At 52.7% G+C, this 22,603-nt stretch overlaps 11 protein-coding genes across 11 annotated transcripts; 5 read left to right on the forward strand and 6 right to left on the reverse strand.

Moving 5' to 3' along the window:
* Nucleotides 1-29: 29 nt before the first annotated feature.
* J4E85_002184 (uncharacterized protein) lies at nt 30-1,708 on the reverse strand (the record flags this gene model as incomplete). The annotated part of the gene is made up of 4 exons (XM_051466464.1): nt 30-76; nt 124-246; nt 305-778; nt 829-1,708. The coding sequence occupies 4 exons, from the start codon at nt 1,706-1,708 to the stop codon at nt 30-32; spliced, it is 1,524 nt and encodes a 507-aa protein (XP_051329319.1).
* A 518-nt stretch (nt 1,709-2,226) lies between these two features.
* Nucleotides 2,227-4,520, reverse strand: J4E85_002185 (uncharacterized protein; the record flags this gene model as incomplete). The annotated part of the gene is made up of 3 exons (XM_051466465.1): nt 2,227-3,882; nt 3,932-4,198; nt 4,245-4,520. The coding sequence occupies 3 exons, from the start codon at nt 4,518-4,520 to the stop codon at nt 2,227-2,229; spliced, it is 2,199 nt and encodes a 732-aa protein (XP_051329320.1).
* A 1,751-nt stretch (nt 4,521-6,271) lies between these two features.
* J4E85_002186 (uncharacterized protein) lies at nt 6,272-7,001 on the reverse strand (the record flags this gene model as incomplete). Its single annotated transcript, XM_051466466.1, has 5 exons — nt 6,272-6,322; nt 6,372-6,455; nt 6,507-6,594; nt 6,708-6,755; nt 6,805-7,001. 5 exons carry the CDS (start codon nt 6,999-7,001, stop codon nt 6,272-6,274), a joined length of 468 nt encoding a protein of 155 aa, XP_051329321.1.
* Nucleotides 7,002-7,386: 385 nt separating this feature from the next.
* SVF1 (putative cell survival pathways protein) lies at nt 7,387-8,701 on the reverse strand (the record flags this gene model as incomplete). Its single annotated transcript, XM_051466467.1, has 4 exons — nt 7,387-7,853; nt 7,901-8,325; nt 8,376-8,591; nt 8,679-8,701. 4 exons carry the CDS (start codon nt 8,699-8,701, stop codon nt 7,387-7,389), a joined length of 1,131 nt encoding a protein of 376 aa, XP_051329322.1.
* A 960-nt stretch (nt 8,702-9,661) lies between these two features.
* On the forward strand, nt 9,662-12,058 carry J4E85_002188 (uncharacterized protein; the record flags this gene model as incomplete). Its single annotated transcript, XM_051466468.1, has 3 exons — nt 9,662-9,907; nt 9,964-11,401; nt 11,448-12,058. The coding sequence occupies 3 exons, from the start codon at nt 9,662-9,664 to the stop codon at nt 12,056-12,058; spliced, it is 2,295 nt and encodes a 764-aa protein (XP_051329323.1).
* Nucleotides 12,059-15,023: 2,965 nt separating this feature from the next.
* On the forward strand, nt 15,024-15,817 carry J4E85_002189 (uncharacterized protein; the record flags this gene model as incomplete). The annotated part of the gene is made up of 2 exons (XM_051466469.1): nt 15,024-15,624; nt 15,675-15,817. The coding sequence occupies 2 exons, from the start codon at nt 15,024-15,026 to the stop codon at nt 15,815-15,817; spliced, it is 744 nt and encodes a 247-aa protein (XP_051329324.1).
* An 873-nt stretch (nt 15,818-16,690) lies between these two features.
* J4E85_002190 (uncharacterized protein) lies at nt 16,691-17,111 on the reverse strand (the record flags this gene model as incomplete). Its single annotated transcript, XM_051466470.1, has 3 exons — nt 16,691-16,771; nt 16,892-16,969; nt 17,022-17,111. 3 exons carry the CDS (start codon nt 17,109-17,111, stop codon nt 16,691-16,693), a joined length of 249 nt encoding a protein of 82 aa, XP_051329325.1.
* Nucleotides 17,112-17,544: 433 nt separating this feature from the next.
* Nucleotides 17,545-18,042, forward strand: J4E85_002191 (uncharacterized protein; the record flags this gene model as incomplete). The annotated part of the gene is made up of 2 exons (XM_051466471.1): nt 17,545-17,634; nt 17,704-18,042. The coding sequence occupies 2 exons, from the start codon at nt 17,545-17,547 to the stop codon at nt 18,040-18,042; spliced, it is 429 nt and encodes a 142-aa protein (XP_051329326.1).
* A 271-nt stretch (nt 18,043-18,313) lies between these two features.
* J4E85_002192 (uncharacterized protein) lies at nt 18,314-19,332 on the forward strand (the record flags this gene model as incomplete). The annotated part of the gene is made up of 4 exons (XM_051466472.1): nt 18,314-18,386; nt 18,464-18,735; nt 18,826-18,975; nt 19,186-19,332. 4 exons carry the CDS (start codon nt 18,314-18,316, stop codon nt 19,330-19,332), a joined length of 642 nt encoding a protein of 213 aa, XP_051329327.1.
* A 78-nt stretch (nt 19,333-19,410) lies between these two features.
* On the reverse strand, nt 19,411-19,873 carry J4E85_002193 (uncharacterized protein; the record flags this gene model as incomplete). Its single annotated transcript, XM_051466473.1, has 2 exons — nt 19,411-19,531; nt 19,584-19,873. The coding sequence occupies 2 exons, from the start codon at nt 19,871-19,873 to the stop codon at nt 19,411-19,413; spliced, it is 411 nt and encodes a 136-aa protein (XP_051329328.1).
* A 354-nt stretch (nt 19,874-20,227) lies between these two features.
* On the forward strand, nt 20,228-21,664 carry J4E85_002194 (uncharacterized protein; the record flags this gene model as incomplete). Its single annotated transcript, XM_051466474.1, has 5 exons — nt 20,228-20,374; nt 20,428-20,547; nt 20,601-21,466; nt 21,515-21,596; nt 21,647-21,664. The coding sequence occupies 5 exons, from the start codon at nt 20,228-20,230 to the stop codon at nt 21,662-21,664; spliced, it is 1,233 nt and encodes a 410-aa protein (XP_051329329.1).
* Between the last annotated feature and the right edge of the window lie 939 nt (nt 21,665-22,603).

Raw genomic sequence — 22,603 nt, forward strand, 5'->3', positions numbered from 1 at the left:
GGCATGGGGAAGATAAGTGTGCTTCCATACTAGTCGAGAGGCCAATATTCGTGAATGTTGTGTTGTGTTTTCCATCCTGTTCAATGTTAGTACAGAACATAGTGCCAGTTGCAGCAGACTTACTCATAAACCAGCAGCAGAAGGGGAAGAACAGCGTGTTGACTGCTCCCCAAGCAAGCAGAATACCGAAATCCAGTCCTATCCTTGAATGTAGATCGAATAGTATCGAGCGACTTCCTTCGACAACTGCGCATATGATGTTAGCAGTTGATAGCGACGACACGTGGAGATGAGTAAAACTCACTTGAATGTAGCGGCCAGGCGTATCCCCACCTGTAGAACCCAGGCGCGATCTCGATATCATAAAACGCAGTGGAAACATTGCTAATGACCCAGAAGATCAAAAATAATCCCATCCACGGCATACCCACAATCATCGCCACGTTCTCACAGGCCAGTCCCAGCGCGATCATGCCACAGAAATTCAGCATCCAGTACACGACAAACGTGCCACTTCCGTATGCCACCGGATTGCCTTCCATCATGTTCGTGACTTGCGTTTCGCTGGTGATGGAGTTGGTGTGCCAGAAATTGATTTGGAAAGCCATGGATACGAAGGAGTAGGCAAGTGAAAGCATTAAGTAGGCGCATATCGTAGCACACCATCGCCAGACGATGAGTTGCTTAAACTTGAGAGGCGGGTGGTTTTCGGGCTTGAGGTATTGCATGTGGATGGGCATGTAGAATGAGAAGCTGAAGAAGGATATGATGATGAGATCTGCGAATTTTGTTAGCCACAGCCAAGGTGGGAGTTGTAAGGCGTCTTACAGATGAGTCCGATGGACACAGCGGGAATGCCAGTGTATGGATAGAAAGGCCGCAGGTTGAACTCAGAAAAGCCAATCGCCGGGTTGATGGCCTGGGGTACGTTCTGAATGTTCGATAGTACTGCTGGGTCGCTCGCCCTCTGCATAGCCATCTGTGCCCATTGCTGTCCGACCATACTCTGGGCCTGCGTCATAAACTGGCTGATAATGGGGAACATGAAATCAAACCAGTTCGTGTCGTCTCTGGCGTCTTGGTATATCAATTGGCATGCTCCCAGGGGATCGTAACTCGTATTCCCGTTGGCGATAGCAGAGTACAACAGCGCGCTCGCGTTGGGGTTGATGACAATGGCGGCCCAGGCATCCCAGTTATAGACAGCTTGTCGGACTTCTAATGGATCGTTGTTGAAATCTGAACCAGGTCGAACACCCCATCCCAACGTCGGCTGGCCGCTGCTCAGCTGTTGTTGTACTAATTGCGTGATGGTCGGTCCAACGAATGGCGCGTTTCCCGTGTTGTCGTAAGGCGCCGCTCCATCCATGTCCACGACATACACCAGTAAATGGCTCAGCCTATTTTCAACCTTGAAAAATACGGCCCAGTACAGCGATAGCACACAGAGGATGAATGCCATGAGGAAAGCCGTCGTGATGATCCATTTTACGAATGCGCGGTTGCGTACTTGTCGCAGGTCGGGATGCCAGAACCCCACAGGTTGCATCTCAGACTGTTCCTGTTTCCCGTTGCCATTCTCCGCTTCCTTGGGCGCCGTCTTCCCGCGATTCGTTTCTGGGTGTCCATTCGTGCCTTCTTCTGCGTTGATTTGGGCTGGAGGGCGAAAAGCGCGTGGTAAGCGGATGCGATTGATTAATTGCGACATGGCGAGTTGGGAAGGACCGACACAGCACTAGCGCTGTCGAGTGAGTTTACCGTCCACAAGTCGTCCTTGGAAAAGCTTGCTATCCTTGGGAAATCCATGGCGGCCGATTGCTTTTATTTGTTGTTGCGATTCTTTTCGTTAGGGGCTTTTGCTCGATGGAAGGGACATCTATGACGTATTAGCGAGTTTTAGATCGAAGCGTTGTGGTGACGTTCGCAGCCGCGAGATCCTAGCTCCTTCCTTTAGCTCCGCGGTAGCGGGCGAGTTGTCTAGATTTGCTACTAGTTTTATGTTGACTGTCGCAGCGCATCGATTATGAATGCCTTTCTTACTTGTGCATGTCTCGCATTCAGACTAGTAATAGTATCTCGTGGCGTTCGTACGGCCACCCCGCTCCGCATTAGAACGCGCAGCGCGCTCGCTATTTTGTATCATTGCTTCATCCCATCAAATCTCCGGTGTGGCTACTACTTCGGTACACGCGGGTGCTACATATCCCTTTCTGTGCTCTTCATCCATCAGCATCGCTCGAATACTCGGTATAGACCTTTCAGATTCGCGACCTCCATCACTCCACCTTGCAGTAATCCCTTTGTGCCCACGAGCCTAGCCTTGCAAGCAGGGAAGATGGTAAACTCGATCGCTCGCAGGAGTTTCTTCCGCCTTGCTGCAATTTCGGGATCTTCCTCAAGGACCTTAGCCTTGCCTTTACCATCGTCACCTGCTTGTGCCGAGGGCGACAGAGGCAGACTTTCAGGTACATAGAAAGAAGCAATCTCGCGCAGCAACGTCTGGAAGCATCCTTTCTCCTCATTCCAATTAACGTGCGGTCCAAGACGCAGTAGGAATTGAGGGAGTTTGGCCATAGAGGGCGTGTAGTCTTTCATCAGCAGCGGGATAGAGCAGAGTTCGCCTTCTGGTGTAATCTCCATAGAGAAGTATTCGCTCAGCAGCGCTGCCTTGCTGATCAACTGCTCTTTCACTACTTCAACAACCTCATCCCAGTCTATTTCGTCTGCCGCATCGCCTGCATTCTTCTTTTCCTGTTCTGCAGCAACCTTGAGTAAGTCACGTAGCGGCAAGGGTGGGTTAAAGCGTATCTTGCCGTAGTTGGCAAAGTCGGTCAGACCGACCTGGTAGAAGTACTCGTTGCAGAGCATACCGTAATCGACAAGGAATAGCTTTACACCGCCTTGTATAGCCGCTATTCGCTTCTGCTCGTCGACAATACCAACAAACGTATGCGTTGAAATGATGTCGGTAAGCTCGTTATGCATTGCATCTCGAACCTCCGCACGAAGATCTTTGACGGATGTGAGACGACACGCCATTGGTTCCTTTTCTGCGAACTCATATTCCATCTCTTCTTCGTCGTTTGCAATCTCTTCGACGGACTTTTGCGGCTGCAACATTGACGTAATCTTGCGTGCTGAAGAATCCGTACGGACAAGGTTGGTTTCGTCTCGCTTTTTGGACGCTGTATGCGGCGCTCTTCGGCCGCTACGGTCTGATGCATCGCCTGTGGCAGGGGTCGAAGGTATGATCTGCTTCATGGGCGTTGCAAAAGGAACTTTGGGGTTTGAAAGCAAGGACTGGGTCATGAAAGTCCTGCTCGTATCGACCTTACTCAAGTTTTCGCGGATCGAGTCGCAGATGACGGCTATGATCTCATCTTCATTGAGGAAGTGAACCTCGCGTTTTGTAGGATGCACGTTTACATCCACTCGCTGTGGCTCGATTTCGAGACTTAGATAGAAGAACGGATGAGCTCCTTTCGGTAGAAACGTGGCGTAAGTCTGCTCAACACTCTTCTTGATCGCGGGCGACTCTACCGCTCGGTGGTTGATGAAGAGCAGCATTACTGTTCTTTTCGCAGTATAATTTGCGTTACTGACCCAACCGTCGCACTTGAAGCCCCAGCGGTCGTCTTTGACGTTCAGGGCTACCAAATCGCTTGCAGCAGAATTGCCATGGATCGTTCGAATCCGGTCCTTGACGGTAGCAGAAGCAGGTACGGTTATGCTATTGTTTTCGCCTGCCTTCTTGCAGGAGAAGGCAACGCCTGCGCAGTGGACAGCATAACGTCCGATGAGCTCGAGAATCTTCGCGTACTCTTCGCTAGCGGAACGGAAAGCTCGCCGCCGAGAAGGAACATTGTAGAAGAGATCCTCAACCTAGCACCTCGTTAGTTACTGCCACAGCGCTGGGGGAGGACGAACATACTGTAATGATCGTGCCCTGTCGGCCAGCCTTAGGCTTTGGTTCGGCACTCTGGCCAGGCTTCGCACTTGAAAGTTTACCATCCGCAAAATGCGCTTCCCACGCGCAGCTCGACTCCTTTGTCCTCGTAGTAACTTTGAGATGAGCAATGTGACTGATACTCGCCAGCGCCTCGCCACGAAAGCCGTACGTCCCAATAGAAGTCAGGTCCTCGAATGCCTTGAGTTTGGAAGTAGTAAAACGTTCACATAAGATTGGCAGGTCTTCTTTCTGAGGGAAGTCAGCATGTGATGACTCTGAGAACATCAAGACATACATCGATGCCGTGACCATTGTCGGTGATCTGGAGCAACTTGAGGCCGCCGTCTTTAACTAGGACCTCCAATGCAGTCGACCCTGCATCAACAGCATTCTCAATCAGCTCTTTCAACGCGTGCACTGGCGCGACAATGATTTCTCCGGCCGCGATTTTGTTGACGACATCTTGCGATAGTGCCTTGATTCGGCGCGGCGCGGGAAGTGGTAGACTGTCATCGCCTTTTCTTTTCGTTCCACGTGGCGATGACGTCGAAATATCCATGTCATCTGCCATGATCGCACGCTAAGTTGCGCATTCGAATTGTAATTTGTGGCGATGTTGGTGACTGATGCACGATGGAAACATGAGCAGTACGGGGAAGCGCGATGGATAACGAGCCCCACTTTCACGGTGTCACGTGGCCAGCCTGACACAGGCATCGCCACGCATCGACCTCCAAGCTTCAAGCAGGCAGTATGCATCAACAATACGCTAACAACAGGAGCCTTTGTAACTTCTTGAGATATACGAATCAAAATATGGCAGCATAAGCGAAGAGTTGGTGCTAGTGAGGTTGCACGATACTCGAGCGGCACAGTCGCGTGAAGTGCTCTTTCCATGGAGATCTCAAAGTACAACTTCTTCTTGGTTCAATAGCGCGCCAGTACTTCGTTGAAGATATGGCACCTCCTTCGTATGCACGCGCTACATCCTCCTCTACATCCAAGGCCAGCCCTAAGGCTTCGAAGACGACCCACATCATCGACGAGTCGATAATACCGTCTCTCAAAAAGACCAGAATCTCAACGACCACGAAAGCACTTGAAAAGGCTCCTTCAACGCCAAAGAAAGCTCTCAAACGACCATCCCTCCTTACTCCGCAAGCCAGAGACCAGATCACCTATAACCGCGATTTGTATGCCATCAAAGCTAAAGACGCTTCAAAGCCATGCTTGTTATCAAATCTTCCATCCGAGCTACGCAGTTTGATATACACCTTCGTTCTCCCCTCAACGCACCACATCTCCGACAACTGGCCCGCAATCCTCAAACGCGGACAGCGCCGTCTACCTCCTCTACTGCATATCTGCCGCGCCATCAGGATCGAAGCAGCATACGACTACTACACCGACACGACCTTCAGCTTCGCAGTCCGGAATCTGAATTTCCATCCTGTCATGAGTTGGATCGATGAACTGCCAAAGCAACACCGCGCTCTTCTTTTGTCTCGGAACCGACATTTGGAAATCAACGTTCTGCCTAGTGTAAAGACCTCTTTCACGTATCCGCCCAAAGGCTGGCTGATCGACGGATATATGCAGGATCATTGGAAAGCATGTCAGCCTTTTGGGAACATCTACACCGTACCGTCGGATGTACATAAATCACATTTCCTGGTCTTCTGTCGGCTGGCGTCTTGGTTCCTTTGGTGTTTCAGATCACCACACAAGCCTATCAGATGGAGATATACGTTCGAGCAGTCGCCCTATCATAATCCGTTTGGTTTGCCGGGTCTGCAGGAGCAGGCGGTGTTGGAGCGGTTTCTAAAGCATCACACCATGGTGCTGACGATGGAATGTGTGCAAAAGGCCTGGAAGAGGAATAAGAGTGGGGCCGCGGCGATGCAAGGGGAGGTAGTGAGATTGTTGAACGCATTGGATCAGTGGTACAGGGAACGCTGGGGCGAGGGTAGAGATGGAGGCGAGTGGGAACAAGCGATGGAGGTACTTAAAAAGGGGATTGAGAAATGGTGAATGGCCAGCATGGTTACGGCAGTGGGGCATATAGGATGGCATTGGGTATCATCGCTAATAAGAAGGAAAATGCATATCCTCTTGAATCTGAAAATCCGTCTCCGTGCCACTCATCACACATCCGTGTGGATCTATCCTGGACACCGTCATCATTATGCATGGTCCAATGCTGAGATTCGCCGATTGGGCTTGTCAAGCGCGAACGGTCGTTCCATGCTCAGCATTGAGCATCCCTAGCAGCGCGCGCCACGTGCGTAGACGCCGCGCAAGATAAGTCGTGATAACGTACACTCAGCGGTTATTGAGAAAATGGGGCTCAAAGCCGTATATAGGGTTACCGAGCTATCACAAGTATTAGCATTCGTACCCTGCTTCTGAAATTCGAACTTACTCGTCGAAGGGTAAAGACAATGTCGGTGACTGAGACGGTCTTGCGTCCACTGGAGTCCACGATCGCACAGCAGTCTTTCAGGATCTGATAGACTGTTAGTCATTGCATGCAGCTTCTAGTTCCTGAGTGACTGACCCTTGCTAGTCGCTCTCTGAGGGCCAGGCGCACGTCGTCGTAGATGGTTGCGGAAATGCGCTTCACGCCGCCACGCCGAGCCAAACGTCTAGGATTATGTTATTAGGTTGTTGTGGGATCGCACAAAATGGAATCGTGCAAAGTTAAAGACGGTAGCTCGTTGCCCATGTCGTTCCTTCTTCGTAACCAGGGATTACTTACCGGATGTCACCTTTTGTAACCCCGTAGATGTTGTCTTTTCGGATCTTCCTGCAAACATTTAGCTCCTGCATCGCCCTACGCATATACTGGTACTCACGTATGCCTCTTGAGATTTGCTTTCCCCAACCCTTTCCCCTTCCCGAGACCACCGGAGCCCTTGCCCAGTCCGAGTCCAGGTCTTAGGCCTCTGGGAGCAGCTGGTGAAGCCGAGACTGAGGATCCTGATGCCCGTGGCCAGCCCGCCGGTGCGGGGCGCGATGGGCCGCCTGACTGCCCAGGCCTTTCGTTGACCATATTGCGTTAACGTTGTTGTGCTCGAGCAAAGCGGGCAACGAGGCTGTGTTGGTGATGCGGGTGCACGGGCCGCAACGTCACGCGTTCAGACGCGGTCGCGTTGTCACCTGGGCATGTATGTGAAGATGAGTCGATGAAGGGAGGTGGGGTCCAATGGCGGGGTCAAGTCATTTGCTTCTTACAGGCAACGAAATTGAGAGCAGTGTACGTCACAGTTTAGTGGTGAATGTGAAGAGTAATAGTCATTAGAGCTCACAATTCACAGTTCAGAGGTCATACACGGGACAAACGTTATTCATTAGTTTCCAGGTGCTAGCCCTGATGCATTAATACTAGTGTATGTATCTGGGGTCGTAGGTCCTTATATCCAAGTTTGAGACCATATCTACGAGATGAATGTAGCTTCAGTAAACAATGTACCCTCCTCTTCCTTGACCTCGTCGCCGACCTTGATCTTGATGGTCATCTTGGGCGCATACTGGTAGATGTATGGCTTTGTACCAGCTGCGCTGGCGACGATGGTCTTGATGAAGCCCGGCACTTCGGCCATGACATCGACACGGTCGATGTTCTTTCCCAGAGCACCAGCAAGGTCTGCAGTGACTTCCTTGCCGTCTTCAGTCTTTCCCACCCAGTGGTAGCTTGCCGAGGTGGGCTCCGGCCAGCCGGTCTCGTCTTGCTTGGTCTCGGTGTGTTTCACGTCGCCTTCGGTGTTGGCGAACAGTAGCTTGCCGTCGGTGGCAATTCCGGCGACTCGGACGACGGTCGACGCGTAGGAGGCGGGAGTGGTGAACTCCATGAGGATGGCAGAGTAGGAAGGCGACTGGAAGTTGACAAAGTTCCACCTCGCAGCTAAAACTGTTAGTCGAGAGTATTCACAGGCGTACCAAGATGCTTACCGGCGTGGTGGGGCTTCATTCCCTGGAGGGCGTGGCTCAACATGCCGCGGCCCTTGACGTCAACCTCACCCTCCTTGGTGATGATGGATCCCTCGACGCTGCAGCGCGGCCAGAAGTGGTGGTGCATGGAGCCCCACGGCGCCTTGGGGTCGGTGCCGTAGTTGGTTGTGCCGTCCTTTCCACCCATGAAGCCGGGAGCAGTCCTGGTGAACTTGACGTTGACCATGCTGTTGTCGTTCACCGCCGCCTTGATGGTGTATGCGCTGCCATCTTCCGAGAGTTCGATAGAGACGCCGTCGGCATAGAAGGAATGTTGGTCCTCATCGAATCCGTAGTTTGAAACGGGGTCACTCGCCCAGAGGAAGGGCTTCTCGTTGTTGGGGTAGAAGAGCTTGCAGTTGAACTGCACGGTTACTCGTAAACCACTGTGAGCTGTGAGTACTGTGTTCGGCTATATCTGGTGAACTTGACTTACGCAATGTTGTTGTATATGACCTGCAGGAAGCCCTTGTGTCCGGCATCGGTGAAGAGGTAGAAGGTCTGCGTCTCGACGTTGGTGTAGTCGAGCGTCACCCACTTGAGGTCCTTCTTGGCCAGCTCGGTGTAGGCGGGCTCACCACCCTTCTTGCCCACGGGCTGGATGGCATCGGGGCCGTATTCGGGCTCTTGGGTGCCGGCAACCGCGGCTAGTCTACATTTGTCAGTACGCGTCCTGTACACGCCCTGTACTCTGCGCCACGGTCGCGCAGGCACGTGTGAAGGCGAGGGTAGCACTCACGTTGACTTGGCCCAGCTGAACATGTTGTGGGCAGATGGACGCACTTTCCAAAAACAAACAGCGTGCGTAAGTAAAGGCGGTCACGGGCTCTGATTGGAGGAGGGCAGAAAAAACTCTGGAAAGGTTCTGTTCAACAGGTCTGGATCTGAAAATTTCGGGGAGGCCGTTGTCGAGAGCACGGCCGGGAGCAGGTAGGTACAGCGACGGCGACGTCAGGACAGGCAGACGGTCGGGACACTTGCAGGGCGTTGAGGTGCGGTGGGGGTATCACGGGTGCAGCTGTTGGGATCCGAGGGACCTCGGGACGGGACAGAGTCTTTGGCGTGTGTGGTGAAGATGCCAAAGCCGCTGTCGACATGGGAGTTGAGGCGGCGCCGCATGGGTGAGGCTTAGCCGTAGCTTCCCGATGTTGCTACGAATAGGGCAACCCGCGCGCCCTGTGCCTCTGAGGTAGCACCCATCGTCGACCCCTCCCATATCAATTTCTCGTCGCTCTGCACGCCCGACGCCGAGTCTGCTGTTTGGCCCGCTTGTATATACAGAGCATTACTCCCCCCGGCTGCTGCCCCTTCCAGATTCCGAGCATCCGCGGTTTTACGGACGAATTGATTGCACGCAATCGACGGCTAGCGCGGGGCTTCTTCACTCTAGCTTCCGATGACGATTCTGGATGCTTTGTAGTCAGGCACACGACTCGAAACTTGCACAGCATTCCTCCCCGGCCGCCCTTACCACTGCACGCATCGCTATAATCATCTTACCCGGCTGCTCCGCGCGCATATTTGGACCCTAGACTCTCGGCTGCACGGGCGCTGGGACGCATCTCTGGGCGACGCGCATCACGAACCCACCCAAGTAAGCTAGAGCTGTTCGACCTACTTAGACATCTGCGGATTTCGTCATGGCCTGGACTAGAGGAGCTGACCCTCTCTGACAGAACATCCACCTCACACTCACACTCACACCCCCAAACTTCGCACACGATGACGTCGACACCGCCTGCGCAATCCGTCCGCTTCAGTGAGGTCAACCAGGAAATTGAGCCCGAAGAGGCCGTAAGAGATGTTGCGGAACTCACGGGCACCGACAAGGCACAGCCCGACGGCCCATTGAGCCCCCAGGCAGAGGAAGACCTACGTAATCTGTCGTCTACTCTCCAGAAATCACGAATGCAGGCAAAGCGTATGGAGAACTTTTCCTTCGAGCCTGTCTCACTGCCGCCTTCACGAGTAAGCAAGCCTCATACACTACCCCACAGTTTGAACACAAAGCTAACAGCCACAAGGCACCTTCCCCATCTCCAGCCTCACGGACAGCTTCAGCACACTCAGGACACCGCTCTTCTATTCCATCGTCACCCGCATCCGCCATGCACTCACCACCTCTAACTCCGGCGGGCACGTCATCTCGCGAAGAGAGGGCCAACGCAGAAGGACACAAGAAGCGCCCCAGCGATCCCGCCATGATGACGCCTCAGGTCTCGCCCCCGCATGAAGCTCCGCCAACGTCAATGGACTCGTCTGTGCAAAGTCCAAACGAAAGCCAATCTTCCTTACCAGTTCCCGGTTCTCCTAGGACCGCACCGCAATCACCTCGCCCTTCGTCCGATCTGTCCGGCGTAGTCCAGCCGCACCCAAAACGTGGGCCTGCATTCACAATGGGCCCTACGGGTGACTCAAATCCGGCTTCCCGGGATGCTAGTCCGGCAGGATCCGGAGGAGAGCGTACGCCAGGAACTTCGACTCCAGCACCTGGCTCCCGACCATATACACCACAGGGGGACAGGGACGATACCTACGCACGTTCGAAACGCGCGGCGCAATCGAGGAACCTGGATTCGCTCGAGGCCCGGTACATTTATGGCGGACGCGATGGGCGCAACTCGGCAGCATCGTCTATATATCAGCTACCCCGCTCCAAAGGAACTGAGTCTGATAAGGAAGAGAGCAAAAGAACGAGCATATTTGGAAAGAAAAAGACTCATTCCGATGCGGAAGACAGCAAATCGCAAAATGGGAAACAACATCATGGATCCATGTCCGAACTGAAGCGCTTCTTCAAGATTGGACACAAGAACAAGGACAAAGATAAAGAGAAGGAAAAGCGCAAAGAATCCCCCGCGCCGTCGGTCAAGAGTGCGAAGATCAAGTCGAACAAGTCAGGGACCATGACACCACCGATCACGAACGGGGCTATGAGCGTACCATTCGCTGACGACCACGGCCTTCAGAGCAAGTATGGCAAGTTCGGAAAAGTACTGGGCTCGGGGGCGGGTGGATCAGTCCGACTCATGAAGCGAAGCAGCGATGGCACCACATTCGCTGTCAAGCAGTTCCGCAACCGTCATTCCTACGAGTCTGAAAAAGACTACAACAAGAAGGTGACTGCCGAATTCTGTATAGGCTCGACGCTGCACCATGGAAACATCATCGAGACCATGGACTTGGTGAACGAGAAAGGCGCCTATTTTGTGGTAATGGAATACGCACCTTATGATCTTTTCGCCATAGTCATGACGGGAAAGATGAGTCGCGAGGAGGTCACCTGCTGTACCTTACAGATCTTGAACGGAGTGACATACCTCCACAGCATGGGTTTGGCACATCGGGATCTGAAGCTTGACAACGTCGTGGTCAACGAGCACGGAATCATGAAGATCATCGATTTCGGGAGTGCTGCTGTGTTCAAGTATCCATTCGAAGACGAGATCGTACTTGCGAGTGGTAAGTCTGTTATGCCTTTCAGTAAAGCTCATTCTAACCCCTCCAGGCATTGTCGGCTCGGATCCATACCTCGCTCCAGAAGTTTACGACCTTTCCAAGTACGATCCGCAACCGACTGACATCTGGTCTCTTGCCATCATGTTTTGCTGCATGACGCTGCGTCGATTCCCATGGAAAGCCCCGCGCATATCCGACAATTCATACAAACTCTTTGTATCCCCTCCCAACGATGGACCGAGATCAATCACAGGCCCCTCCAAGTCGGCCACTGATCTTCAGCACAGCGCAGGTGACGATCGCCGTCAATCAGGAGTCATATCTGAACCTGCGTCTCGACACCAAACATCAGAGCATTCCGCCGACCATCGCGCTTCAACATCGTCGACGAGCCAGCAGCCACCGCAAGTGATCAAAGGACCATGGCGTCTTCTACGTTTGCTGCCCAGAGAGAGTAGGCATATCATAGGCAGAATGCTCGAAATCGATCCTAAGAAGCGCGCGACTCTCGATGAGATCCTCGAAGACAAGTGGGTCACTGGTAGTGCAGTGTGCACACAAGAAGAGGGCGGGAGGGTGCTCCGATGTGACAACCACGACCATACGCTCGAGCCAGGTGCAGGCGTCGCCTCGGCACCAAACACGCAACAAAAGAAATGAGCGTCGTTCCCGAACCCGATGAGGGTATTCTTATTTTTCCATATTGGCGTTTGGACGATTAGCAGGCGGGTGTTTACAGGCTCTTCCTGTCCGCATGATATGAGGTGTTCCGGCCCGATTAGAAAGGCGGTTCTTCTGCTCTTTGATTCTCACGCGTTTCGTACGCCTTTTTGTAATACCTTGAACGTTGTCATGTCAATACCAAAGATTGACGAGACCAGTATATGGAAGCTACGAGCCAAAAAAGTGTGATGGAGTTTGGCGTATGTAAATATCTGCGAGCCTCACGGACAAATGTACAAAATGCGATCAGCAAACCTTCCCCACGTTTGTTTCTAGTGCTTATATGCGGATACCGATGACGAAGGACGAGCTCCATTCAAGCAGACCATTTACTTCGAACATCGAACTCCGACCGACGCAATGCTGGTATAGTGTTTGTTTCTGGCCGATTTCTACTTTCCCCAGCCTTCGCTTGGCGTACCGTGCGGCGATCCTGACACTTCGAAACAAGCACCACGCACCTGACAAGCCCGAAACTGCGCATTCCCCGTTGCTCGAAACGAGCACACGGTTCAGTTCGCTCGATGGAGGATTCTCCGCACGTCAATCTGCGATGTCAAACAAGCCTTTATCCTGATCCAACGGCTTTACTCTGTCTGGTGGAGAAGCGACGCGTGTTTACGCAAGACATGCATGCAATGCCTCAGGTGTGATCTTCTTGATGCTGCGAGTGGATGACTGATGTGGAGAGCACACACGTCAGATCGCAGCATTGTTATGCCAAGCCGGGGCCCAGAGGATAATGTACGCACTGTGGTTGGCTGGGAGCCGCGAATGTGATGCGCGATGTGCGGGAGTTTAGTAGCAGCGATCTAGGCCGATTTCTGAAAGCTGAAATGTGGAGTTGGGGGCTGTTGGTTGGCGAGATGCGTGGGTGTTATACCTCGAGACCTCATCACGAGGGGAAAGCTTATCGCACTAGGTCGCCATACTTGCCAGGAGTGGATTGGGGAGTTTGTCATTCTGGTGGGTGGGGGAGTCGTCTTTGCAGAGAGAAGAGGCATGCAGCAAGCACGTCTTTGCAGTAAACAACATGCGCATCCCACGCCTGTGTCACGATACTCGATGTCGACAAACGCCCGTTCGGCGTCCAGCAGCAACGCGCAAGCAAGTAAAGTGGGTCTCTGTGTATCGTCAATCGAAAGCAGGGGGTGTCATGTACAGCCGCTGGCCGTGGCAAACGAACGTGAAACGAACTACGGTATTACAAGACGCATGCTTGCGCAGTCTCAGCTTGTCCGCTTTGACGCGCGAAGGAAGCGTTTGAGATTGATGCATGAGTGGCCGAGAACGGGTTGGAGGGGTCGTTCAGGGTAAGCGCAAGCGAGCCCCGGCGCGGGACTCGCATGACGAAGATGGAGTGACGGCTGTCATCATGACAGATTTTGGGTATCAAGCGAACGGCGGGTAGTAGGTAGATCTGCCTTGGGGCGAATGAGAGGCGTAGGAGGCAGAGTTGCATGAATTGGAATAGGCCACGGTACGAGGAATCTGGATGTTCCAAGTTGCCCTTGGAAAAGCCACACCAGCATACCTAGGTAGATTCACTTTATTCTTCGCAGTAATGTGCCATCAGAATGCACAAAGGTATACACATCCAGGCTTTTGTCAGCCTAGAAAGAACAAGCTTCAGCATAAAGGGCCGGGTCTTGCATGTGTTGCATTTTGCAGATAGCCGCTTGTACAAGGCCAAGCTAGAAAAATAGAAACCACCACACCTCATCAAAAACCAACAAAGATGCAGACGCACACCAAAACGGATCCGCAGCCTATCCAATCCCGCTACACCGCTCTGGCCGTTGAATTGGTCCCATGATCCAGGTCCGTTTGTGTGCAGTCTTGTTGGCCCTCAAGCGTCTTATCTCTATTGCGGCCCCCAGCCAATGGCCATCGCATACACTTGTCTTCGCAGCTGAAGCACCGCGGACCAGGGGGGGTCAAAAAGGTGAGCTCAGGGTGGGCCTGTGAAGATCGTCGTCGCAGCCGGGCAGCGCCTCGACTCCTGCGCTTCGCTCCCACCCGCACGTACGCAACCAAGAAAGTGCACGGAACGTACCATGACATGGCTTGTGCGTTTGTGTTGGACCCGCTTCGTGCGAAAGAAAGACCCCGTTAACGCGGGAAATCGTGTGTCTGAAAGGATCTGTGTTATAGGTGTCTTGGCTTGTAAGCCAATACTTTAACGCACGTTTTCCCACTTGTTCGCGATCTGGATTTTTTGGTTGTCTGGCTCTTGCTTCTAGCCTCTCGTAACCTTTCCACATCTACGTACCCAATTCCCGCCGCACTTTGCACCTTACTTCATTTAATTACTCTGTCTTCCCTTTCCTGGCTGGTCCGCCCACGTGTTTGACATACGCTTGTATATGTAATCGAATTTCGGAAAGCATTGAGCCTCGGGTTATACTATAAGAAGGATGCGTCGCCAACTTCCTCCAAGCCATCTCAAGGTTCCGCCGGGTCCGCATGCGTTTCCAAGACAACAACACTTTCTGGGTCAGGATACAGTTGTCGTGAACCATTACTCGGGGTTTGAAAAGGCGATTCCCGCGATACCGTCTTTACCGGGATTTAGGACCAGTGCTGGTATGTTTGGCTCTATTTGGTTTTCTTGGGGATGGTCGTGTGCTCGGTTGCCGCGACTGGGGTTGTGATGTCAACCATGCAGCGACTTCGACGCGCGAGATTTTTGGGTATGAATACGAGCTAACGCGCAACAACAGCATTCTTGACGTCGCTGAGCGCGAACCTCAGGATTGATCCAGATCTACCATCGCCGCTACCCACACCAACCTCGTTCCGATTGAACAACTTCGTCCAAGAACTTCCCTCTACATCGCTGTCCTACTCAACGCTGCCTGCACAGTACAACCCGTACCCTTCGCCTGCCGAATCCCAAGCCATGTCGTCGACCGAACCGAACGCGCCGGCCAAGTCGCCTACGGATGGATTGCCGCAACTCTCTACCTACACTGCTGAGACAGAGGAGGACCGAATCGAAGGCTTACGCTTGGTCGCAGATTCCGTGGCACAACAGCGCCAGGTCGCCAGCAAGGTCATGCTGTTCCATCCAGTTTCACTAGCCGCGTACTTTGTGGTTGTGGCTTTTGCTGCGCAGTACATGCTACGCTGGTACGAGGACAAAACGATGTTGGCTACAACCATTGGAGGCATCACTATGACTTTCCTCATCTTCATTCGATGGATGACCGGTGGCTACATTGGTATGGCCGAGGATATCAACATGGATTGGCTGGGCGATGATAGGCTCATCGTGGTGAAGTGGGGTGAGGACGTCATCGGATCCTTGGTATTGGGTTGGGCCGATAATGATGCCGCGAAGAAGCGAGGCAGGAGAAGGCGAGGCAAGGCCGTTGTACGCGCTTGGACTGTAAAGTTGAAGTATCGCGGCAAGGGTGTTGGTGGGGGCTTGTTGGAGGAGGCTGTCAAGGTGGCAGGAGAGCGAGGCGCAGATGGTATTATCTTTGATGCCGACCATGCCAGTAAGTTCACGTCTACTCATATCCTCAGGTCATCACTAACAGAACATCAGACTCAAAGCGTATCCTCCCTGCCATCTTCAACGGTTACCTCAATAAGCAAGACGCCAAGGCCGAGAAGGCTCTACAAAAAGTTGCGGACGCGAAGGGCAACTTCCGCCAGCGTCAGAGCTCGCCCACTTGGGGCAGCAGGTAGACACATACCACAATTTTTCTATTTCAGGGCAGCAGATGGGGTGGTGTTTTGCTTTCATTTTGGCGCGGCGACGAGTTTTCTACTGGATGATACCCCATTCCTCTCGTTGATGATACCCCAAACGATCGTTATCGTTGCTAGCATCAAGCTTTCCGTACTTGCTTTCCCATGTTACCGTTTCGGTATCGAGATCTTGTCGTTATCGTCATCATACATATCATCAGAGTCATAATAGACGATTACAGAGTAGTCTTATTGGTAGATCACAATGACAGTGTCTAGCAGTTCTAGTTGCATAGCGGCCAACTCCGGTGACATGATGGCTTGCATCCCGCTTGAAGCTCATAGATTAATATTCACTGATACGGCCGCATACCCGGCTGTTCCGCACACCATCCTCAAACTCTGTGGTTGTAAGCCGGGAAGCCCTTATCGCGACATGTTTCCTGATCCATAGACATGTGGGAAGACAAGCCGCATGTACTGATAACGATGCATTAACCTTTCGATATCAACACCTTGGCGTCAGATTCCGGTTCGCTGGTAGATTTGCCCCGCGTTGCTCGCTACTGCCCCTCCATGTACAAGGGGAGATTAGGCTTTCCAGACTTTCCGTCAATGTTGCATGATGCATGCCAAGTATGTACATGCGGAACCGTAGGCGATGGCTTAGCAACGCCGATCTGTAGGGAAGTTGGATTCTGTACTGATAGCGTTCCAGACTCTTCACGGGAGAGAAGGCACCACCGCCGTTACTGGTCAACCTGCCTCTCTCGCTCTTTTGTCGGTTTGCATGTGAAGTTGCAAGCTGACACACCGAACCGCCGTGCAAGGCTGTACAAGAGCAGTTTCGGACTCCGAGTCTAATCGGATTCAACGCGCGGCTGCACCGGCCTCTGTGTCACCGTCGACTGAACTCGTTGGGTATTCCTCGCGTAGCTGCAGTATGACTTTCTGTGGCACAGTCAGTATATTTAGTACTCAGGCCAAAAAAGCCTCAACTTCAAAGCGACAGTGCGAACCGCGCGCGAGGCGATCTGCTGTTACACCCTGCTGTGCCGCAAAGCTACGTACCGCTAATGCCTCCGGATTCGCGCCGTTCTCGATGAGCGACACGCAGTAAGACAGTTGCTGCCGATCCAGGTGGGTGTTCTGGGGCTTATGTCAGATGTTGGGCGCTTCAGTAAGGCGCGGTGTTTCGTACTAGCAATGTTGCGATTTCATGAAGAATGTCGATGACTTCGCGAGCGGCCTTTCGGCGGGCGTCGGCTGAGGTTTGCTCGGCGGCTGGCATCGTCGGTGTACTGCGTAGGTCTGGATTTCTTTGAGATAAGACGAGTCTGGAGTTGCAGGGTTTGTTGTTTGTTTACAGTCTGTGGATTTACGCAGTTCAAGTCGCGTGTAGGAAAGAACCCCACACGCGGCGCGTTCCGCACGTGAGCTCCTTGGCGCATCTTGCCCCTCCAGGTGCTCCATCGGAAAGTCGGTCCTCACAGCACAATTCCTTCACACCAAGATGGCGTTCTGACATCACCATCATTATGACGACAGATGGCCCACTGGTGCTCAGGCACGTAATGACAGAGCTTTATAATAAGAGCTCGCGTGCTTGCTGGAAATACTCTGTTGCTAACACACGGCTTCATTTGACCATCTGAACAATTCCAAGTTTCCCAGCCTCTACAAACTTCAAATTAGATCTTCCAATCGTAATTAGATCAGACACCATGGCACCAGACCCGCACCAAGGAGGCCGTCTAGAAGACATGGCTGCAGAGGGCACGACCATTCCTGGCGATGCTGGCAAGATGAACGTGGTAAGTGTGGATATCGGATCCAGGTATCATATGCTTCTGTGGAGTACAATATAACTAACCAAGAATCAGGTTTCACCCTCTGACCACCCAGATCAGACTCACACGAATCTCGCACATGCAGCAGATAACGCTTTCGACATACCGCGCAGTGTGAACGACCGCGGACAAACAGGCGAAGTCATAACTGGTACTGGCGACCAGCTACCGTCAAGTATTGAGAAGAAGAACCTGGATGACGCGGGCTTCGACCCAAGGGCCAAGGGCCACGACCGATATGCGAAACATGCCAGGCAAGATAATCCTATGGACAGCTTGAAGCATGGAGCTGGTAGCCATGACGTGGAGGCTGCGCCCGGTGAAGAGGAAGAGAGTCAGGATACGCTTCTGAACAAGAGAGGTGCGAAGTAGGTGATGCAAGACGTCGCACTTCCTATATATATTGTATGACTTTTACGACCGAACAAAGAGCTAAAAGGCGCGAAATAAACAGTTCGAGAAATCTTAAATTCCCTCCCGAGTTGTGATCACTGTGATGTGTTGCATGCTACAGACCCTTAAGTACCTAGGGCTGTGGATACCCCGCTAGACCCCACACGTGCCTTCCATTTTCACGATCCCGGCAACGTTCTCACTTGCTGCTTGACCCAGACACTTGAGATCAAGCGTTCCTGTCCGCAAAATGGTGTACTACTTCTCATCCAACACGGTGTCGCCGTCGGCTTTCATCTACGTCGGCAAAGACAAGGTTGAGAGTATGTGATTTCTGACCTGCCAGCGTACTCTTTGTGTTTCACGCAACTACGACCGCACATACTGATCGCCTCAACAGACGAAGAACTTATCAAATACGGCTGGGACGAAGATGTCTGGTTTCACGCCGACAATCTCTCTTCGGCCCATATCTACGTCCGGTTGCCCGAGGGCGAAGATTGGGAAAACATGAGCAAAGAGTTGCTGGTGGACTGCGCGCAACTAACCAAGGCGAACAGTATTGAGGGTAACAAAAAAGATAACGTTACGATTGTGTATACGCCTTGGAGCAACCTGAAGAAAGATGGGAGTATGGCTGTAGGTCAAGTTGGGTTCAAGGATCAGCGAAAGGTAAACGCATTGCCATGCGGCACTAAACGCTTGCGTCACGTCCCTTGGCTCGACCGCAACTTATTGCTCGGTTTGCTGATAGCATCTTAGGTGAAGCGCATACATGTGGAGCAGCGAGAAAATCCTATTGTCAACCGTCTTAACAAAACAAAAGTTGAGAAGTACCCCGACCTAAGAGAGGAGCGAGAAGCAAGGCGGGCGGAGTTGAGGAAGCGAGATCAGAGTGCTCTGCAAGCCAAGGTATGTGTATTCCCCAAATCTCGTTATCCTGCTTTGTTCTGCATGTACTATGTTCGCATGACCCCCTTTTCCAACTACGTCCGTTCTCATGATGCATCCTGTCATTTGCAATCTCTCCGACACTCTATATCTCCTACCACGGGTGTTCTGATCCAGACGCACTGTTTCGGTTCGCACACGCTACTTCGACTCGCGACTAATGATTTATAGCGCAAAGAAGAGGCCCGTATAGCCAAGGAGCGCAAGGAGCTTGCGTGGCGGAGAGATCATGCCTACGACGATGTCATGACAGAGGAGAGTCTAGAGCAAAACTCCAACGAGAACCGCGATGAGAACTTCCTCGACGACTTCATGTGAGGTCTCTACTCGCATTTGTGTATTCCGCAGATGACGTGGGCACCACAGTAGCAATGGTGTCGGCATAGCGGGGTCGCTTCAACTGGGGTCGCGAACAGTCATGGCTGGAAGGCAAAGGCCCATGCTCTCGTTCAACATGCGGATATTATGGTTGAAGGTATCGTACGCGGTGGTCTTGACCTCGAGGTCCTCACGCGTCCTGATAGAGTCAGCTGCATGACATTGAAGACGGATGAGAACTGGTTACATACATGGCGTTTTTCGGATTGTGCTTATTGCGACCTCCATGATTCTGTACCCACCATACGAACAGCAGGTTCTTCACTATCTTATGTTCGAGACCGTTCTGCCTAGTCGCATACTGCAGGAACTCGAGCGTGTTCTGTATCCTCTGTGGTTCATAATCGGTCGCGGAGCCTTTGCGAAAGGCTAGGCGAATGCGGTCGCGCAATGTATATCGAGCCGGCTTCGAGAACTGGATAGCTCTGAGACTGTGCCGGTATAGGTGCCTATACGCGTGAAGAACTGCTTGCTGTGACATGTTCTGGAGCCCAAGCACAGCACTTCAGGCTGTGACCTCGGATGCTGGGTCGGCGGAAGGTAACGCCGACGCGCGCAGCCGCCACCTGCGCTCCCAGTGCCAACCTCGCCAACTCTTCAACACCACAACACGTACCACCCAACACCCCGCCTGTGCCTTTGCATCGACCGGGGCTTGTAGATACGCAATCCGGATTCGTTCTGGACAATTGCACGACATTGTGACTGCTGCGCTTACCGTATTAATCGCTGAACACGCCGTGTCAGGCCACACAGGGTGCTCACTCATCCAGTAGCGACTCATATTGCCCTGGTCCGCTGTGGGATCCATGAACATCATCTGCATACCAGAGCCATGACCAGAGTATATCATCCGCGTGCGCAACAGCCGCCCCAGCGCGGCAGTACGCTTGATCAGTTGCGAGCCGCCGTCAAGAAGAAGAAGCCGTACAAAATCGTGCTAGAAGCGGTAACCCAAGAGAAGAAGAAGCTACATTCCATTGTCCGTCGGCGACGCGATTTCATCGTCATATAACACCACTGACTGTAGAATAGCTGACATACGCGTCCAACGCCCCCACTGGCTTCGGTTTCATCCCAGCTGGACACCCCGAATTCACAGAATGGTGCAAAGAGCAGTGTCGACAGCGCAACCTTGACGTACACATCGTCTCTGTGAGCATCCGGTCCCTCCCAAGCCAACAGGCCATCCACTGACAGCGTCGCAGGCCAAGCCGAAGAACAAAACCCACTCCGATCCCGAGAAGCTATCCCACCACGTCCACCGAGTCGGACACCACTTTCCTCTCACCATCATCGAACTTGCCTGCAACAAGTTCGGATATCTCTACGATGAGAGACGCGGCCTGCGGAAGGACAAAGAAGGTGACAGAACCAACTGGATAGCCCAAGAGTTTGAAGACTACTCTTCGCGGCAAGTACAACGAGGGCATCCCGCCACTGAGAAGGAGACCAAGGGCTACATCCACGGCGCCGTTCGCGAGATGTTTCCCAAGATACCAGAGGCAGATCTACAAGCCATTGTATCTCATGCGTTTGAGGAGGGAACTAACCGGGTAGGTAATGCTAAGGAGCTTTCGTTGGCTCGTAGGGTGCAACTCGCAGTTGTCGCGCATATCCGCCACACATACACAGACTACGATAAGCTGCTCAAGACTGACGGCTGGTCGGAAGCCCGTGGCCAAGTCGAGAAAGTCTCTCTTGCGAAACTCAAAGAGTGGCGAGATGAAGACGGAAAGCAAAGCAACGAACTTGAGGAAACCTTCCGTGAAGTCATTGTTCTTGACGATGATGATGAAGCTAGCAGCGATGAAGGCTCCATGGCCACACCTGATGAGCGCGAGCAAAGCATGGAAATTGTTTCCAGTCGTGCTACTGCGCGCGATCTACAGCCGGAACTACATGCTAACTACCCGAGTGGGGATGTCCGCAACATGAGACCTTCATCAAGAAGAACTATTGTCCTTCCGCGCTATGCTCCTCCTCCACCGCCACCTGTATCATCTGGCACCTCACGTTTCCAGTCACCTATGCAGCAGCCTTTCCAATCAGTGCGAACGAGGACAAACAATCCGTAAGTGCATACGACAGCTGACATCGAATTTAATACTCACGACTGTAGGCGAGCGAGACCAGCCGAGACTGGCCAGAGTGTGAGAAACGCACAGCCGATCGTGCGTGAGATCAACGGCCAACTATACCAAGTGAGTGTTCAACAACCAAGCTCTATGAGCGAGAGAAAACGGTATCCTAGTCCTTGGCTTCTTCTTGAGCTAACACGCATAGCTACAACCCATCAAGGAAGATCGTGGTGCATCGAGGTTACAGTATAACGACCCTCCTTTGCACGCTGCGCCTCGTCGCGTACAGGAAGGATATGTTCAGCCTCCATCACCTCGTCACAGTGCCTTTGACAGACCACTAGCGCACCCAAGGCGCCCATCAGACCAAGATGTTGTGCTCCCTTCTGTTGAGCCTGAGACAGTTGATTTGACATCACCACAACATATTGCAACTTCTCAGCAGCCTGCCCGAAACCATAACGCGAATCCGAACAGACCATATAACGAGCTGCAATCTCCAAAGCGAAAAGCGCTCCCTTCTTTTGCGGATGACAGACAGTCTCAGGCCGAGCAACACGCCAAGCGTCTAAGGCCCGTATACCGTGAGGAAGCTCGCCCCCGGACTTACGGAGATGATCAAGCAGGATTCCACATGAGCCAGCGCATGGCGCCCAATTATGGGCCAAGGCCACCGCCGCCTAGAGAGCAAGTTATTGATCTGACCACCAGTCCTTACCAGCCACCTTCTAGTGGTGGTAGAGGTTACGATGTCTCAGCACGCCCGCTTGCGCCTGCTGATCCTCGTGGATATGCATATGCTTCTGGACCGTCTCACCGAATGCATGCGCATGAAGTGAGAGGTGCACAGTATGATGTACACCCTGTTGATCCGTCTCGTGCTTACGTGCCTGACAATAGGATGTATGAGAGGCGCGTCCAGCCGAACCAGGACTACATTCCGCTCCGAGAGGATCAGCAGCCACGACGTCTTGAAGATGAGAGTGTGCGATACTTGAGGAGCGGTGTACGTTATGGCGGATGATTGCTTTGACATGCATTGGTAGCAGGACGGGCGGAGTTATGCGGTTTTCACTACGGACGATACCCTTTTCCTTCTGTTTATTGCGTTCCCGGAGTCACGCATCCTG

The sequence above is a fragment of the Alternaria conjuncta genome, assembly GCF_024043145.1.
Source record: "Alternaria conjuncta strain BMP 0040 chromosome Unknown scaffold_3, whole genome shotgun sequence".
NCBI classification, from domain to species: Eukaryota; Fungi; Ascomycota; class Dothideomycetes; order Pleosporales; family Pleosporaceae; genus Alternaria; species Alternaria conjuncta.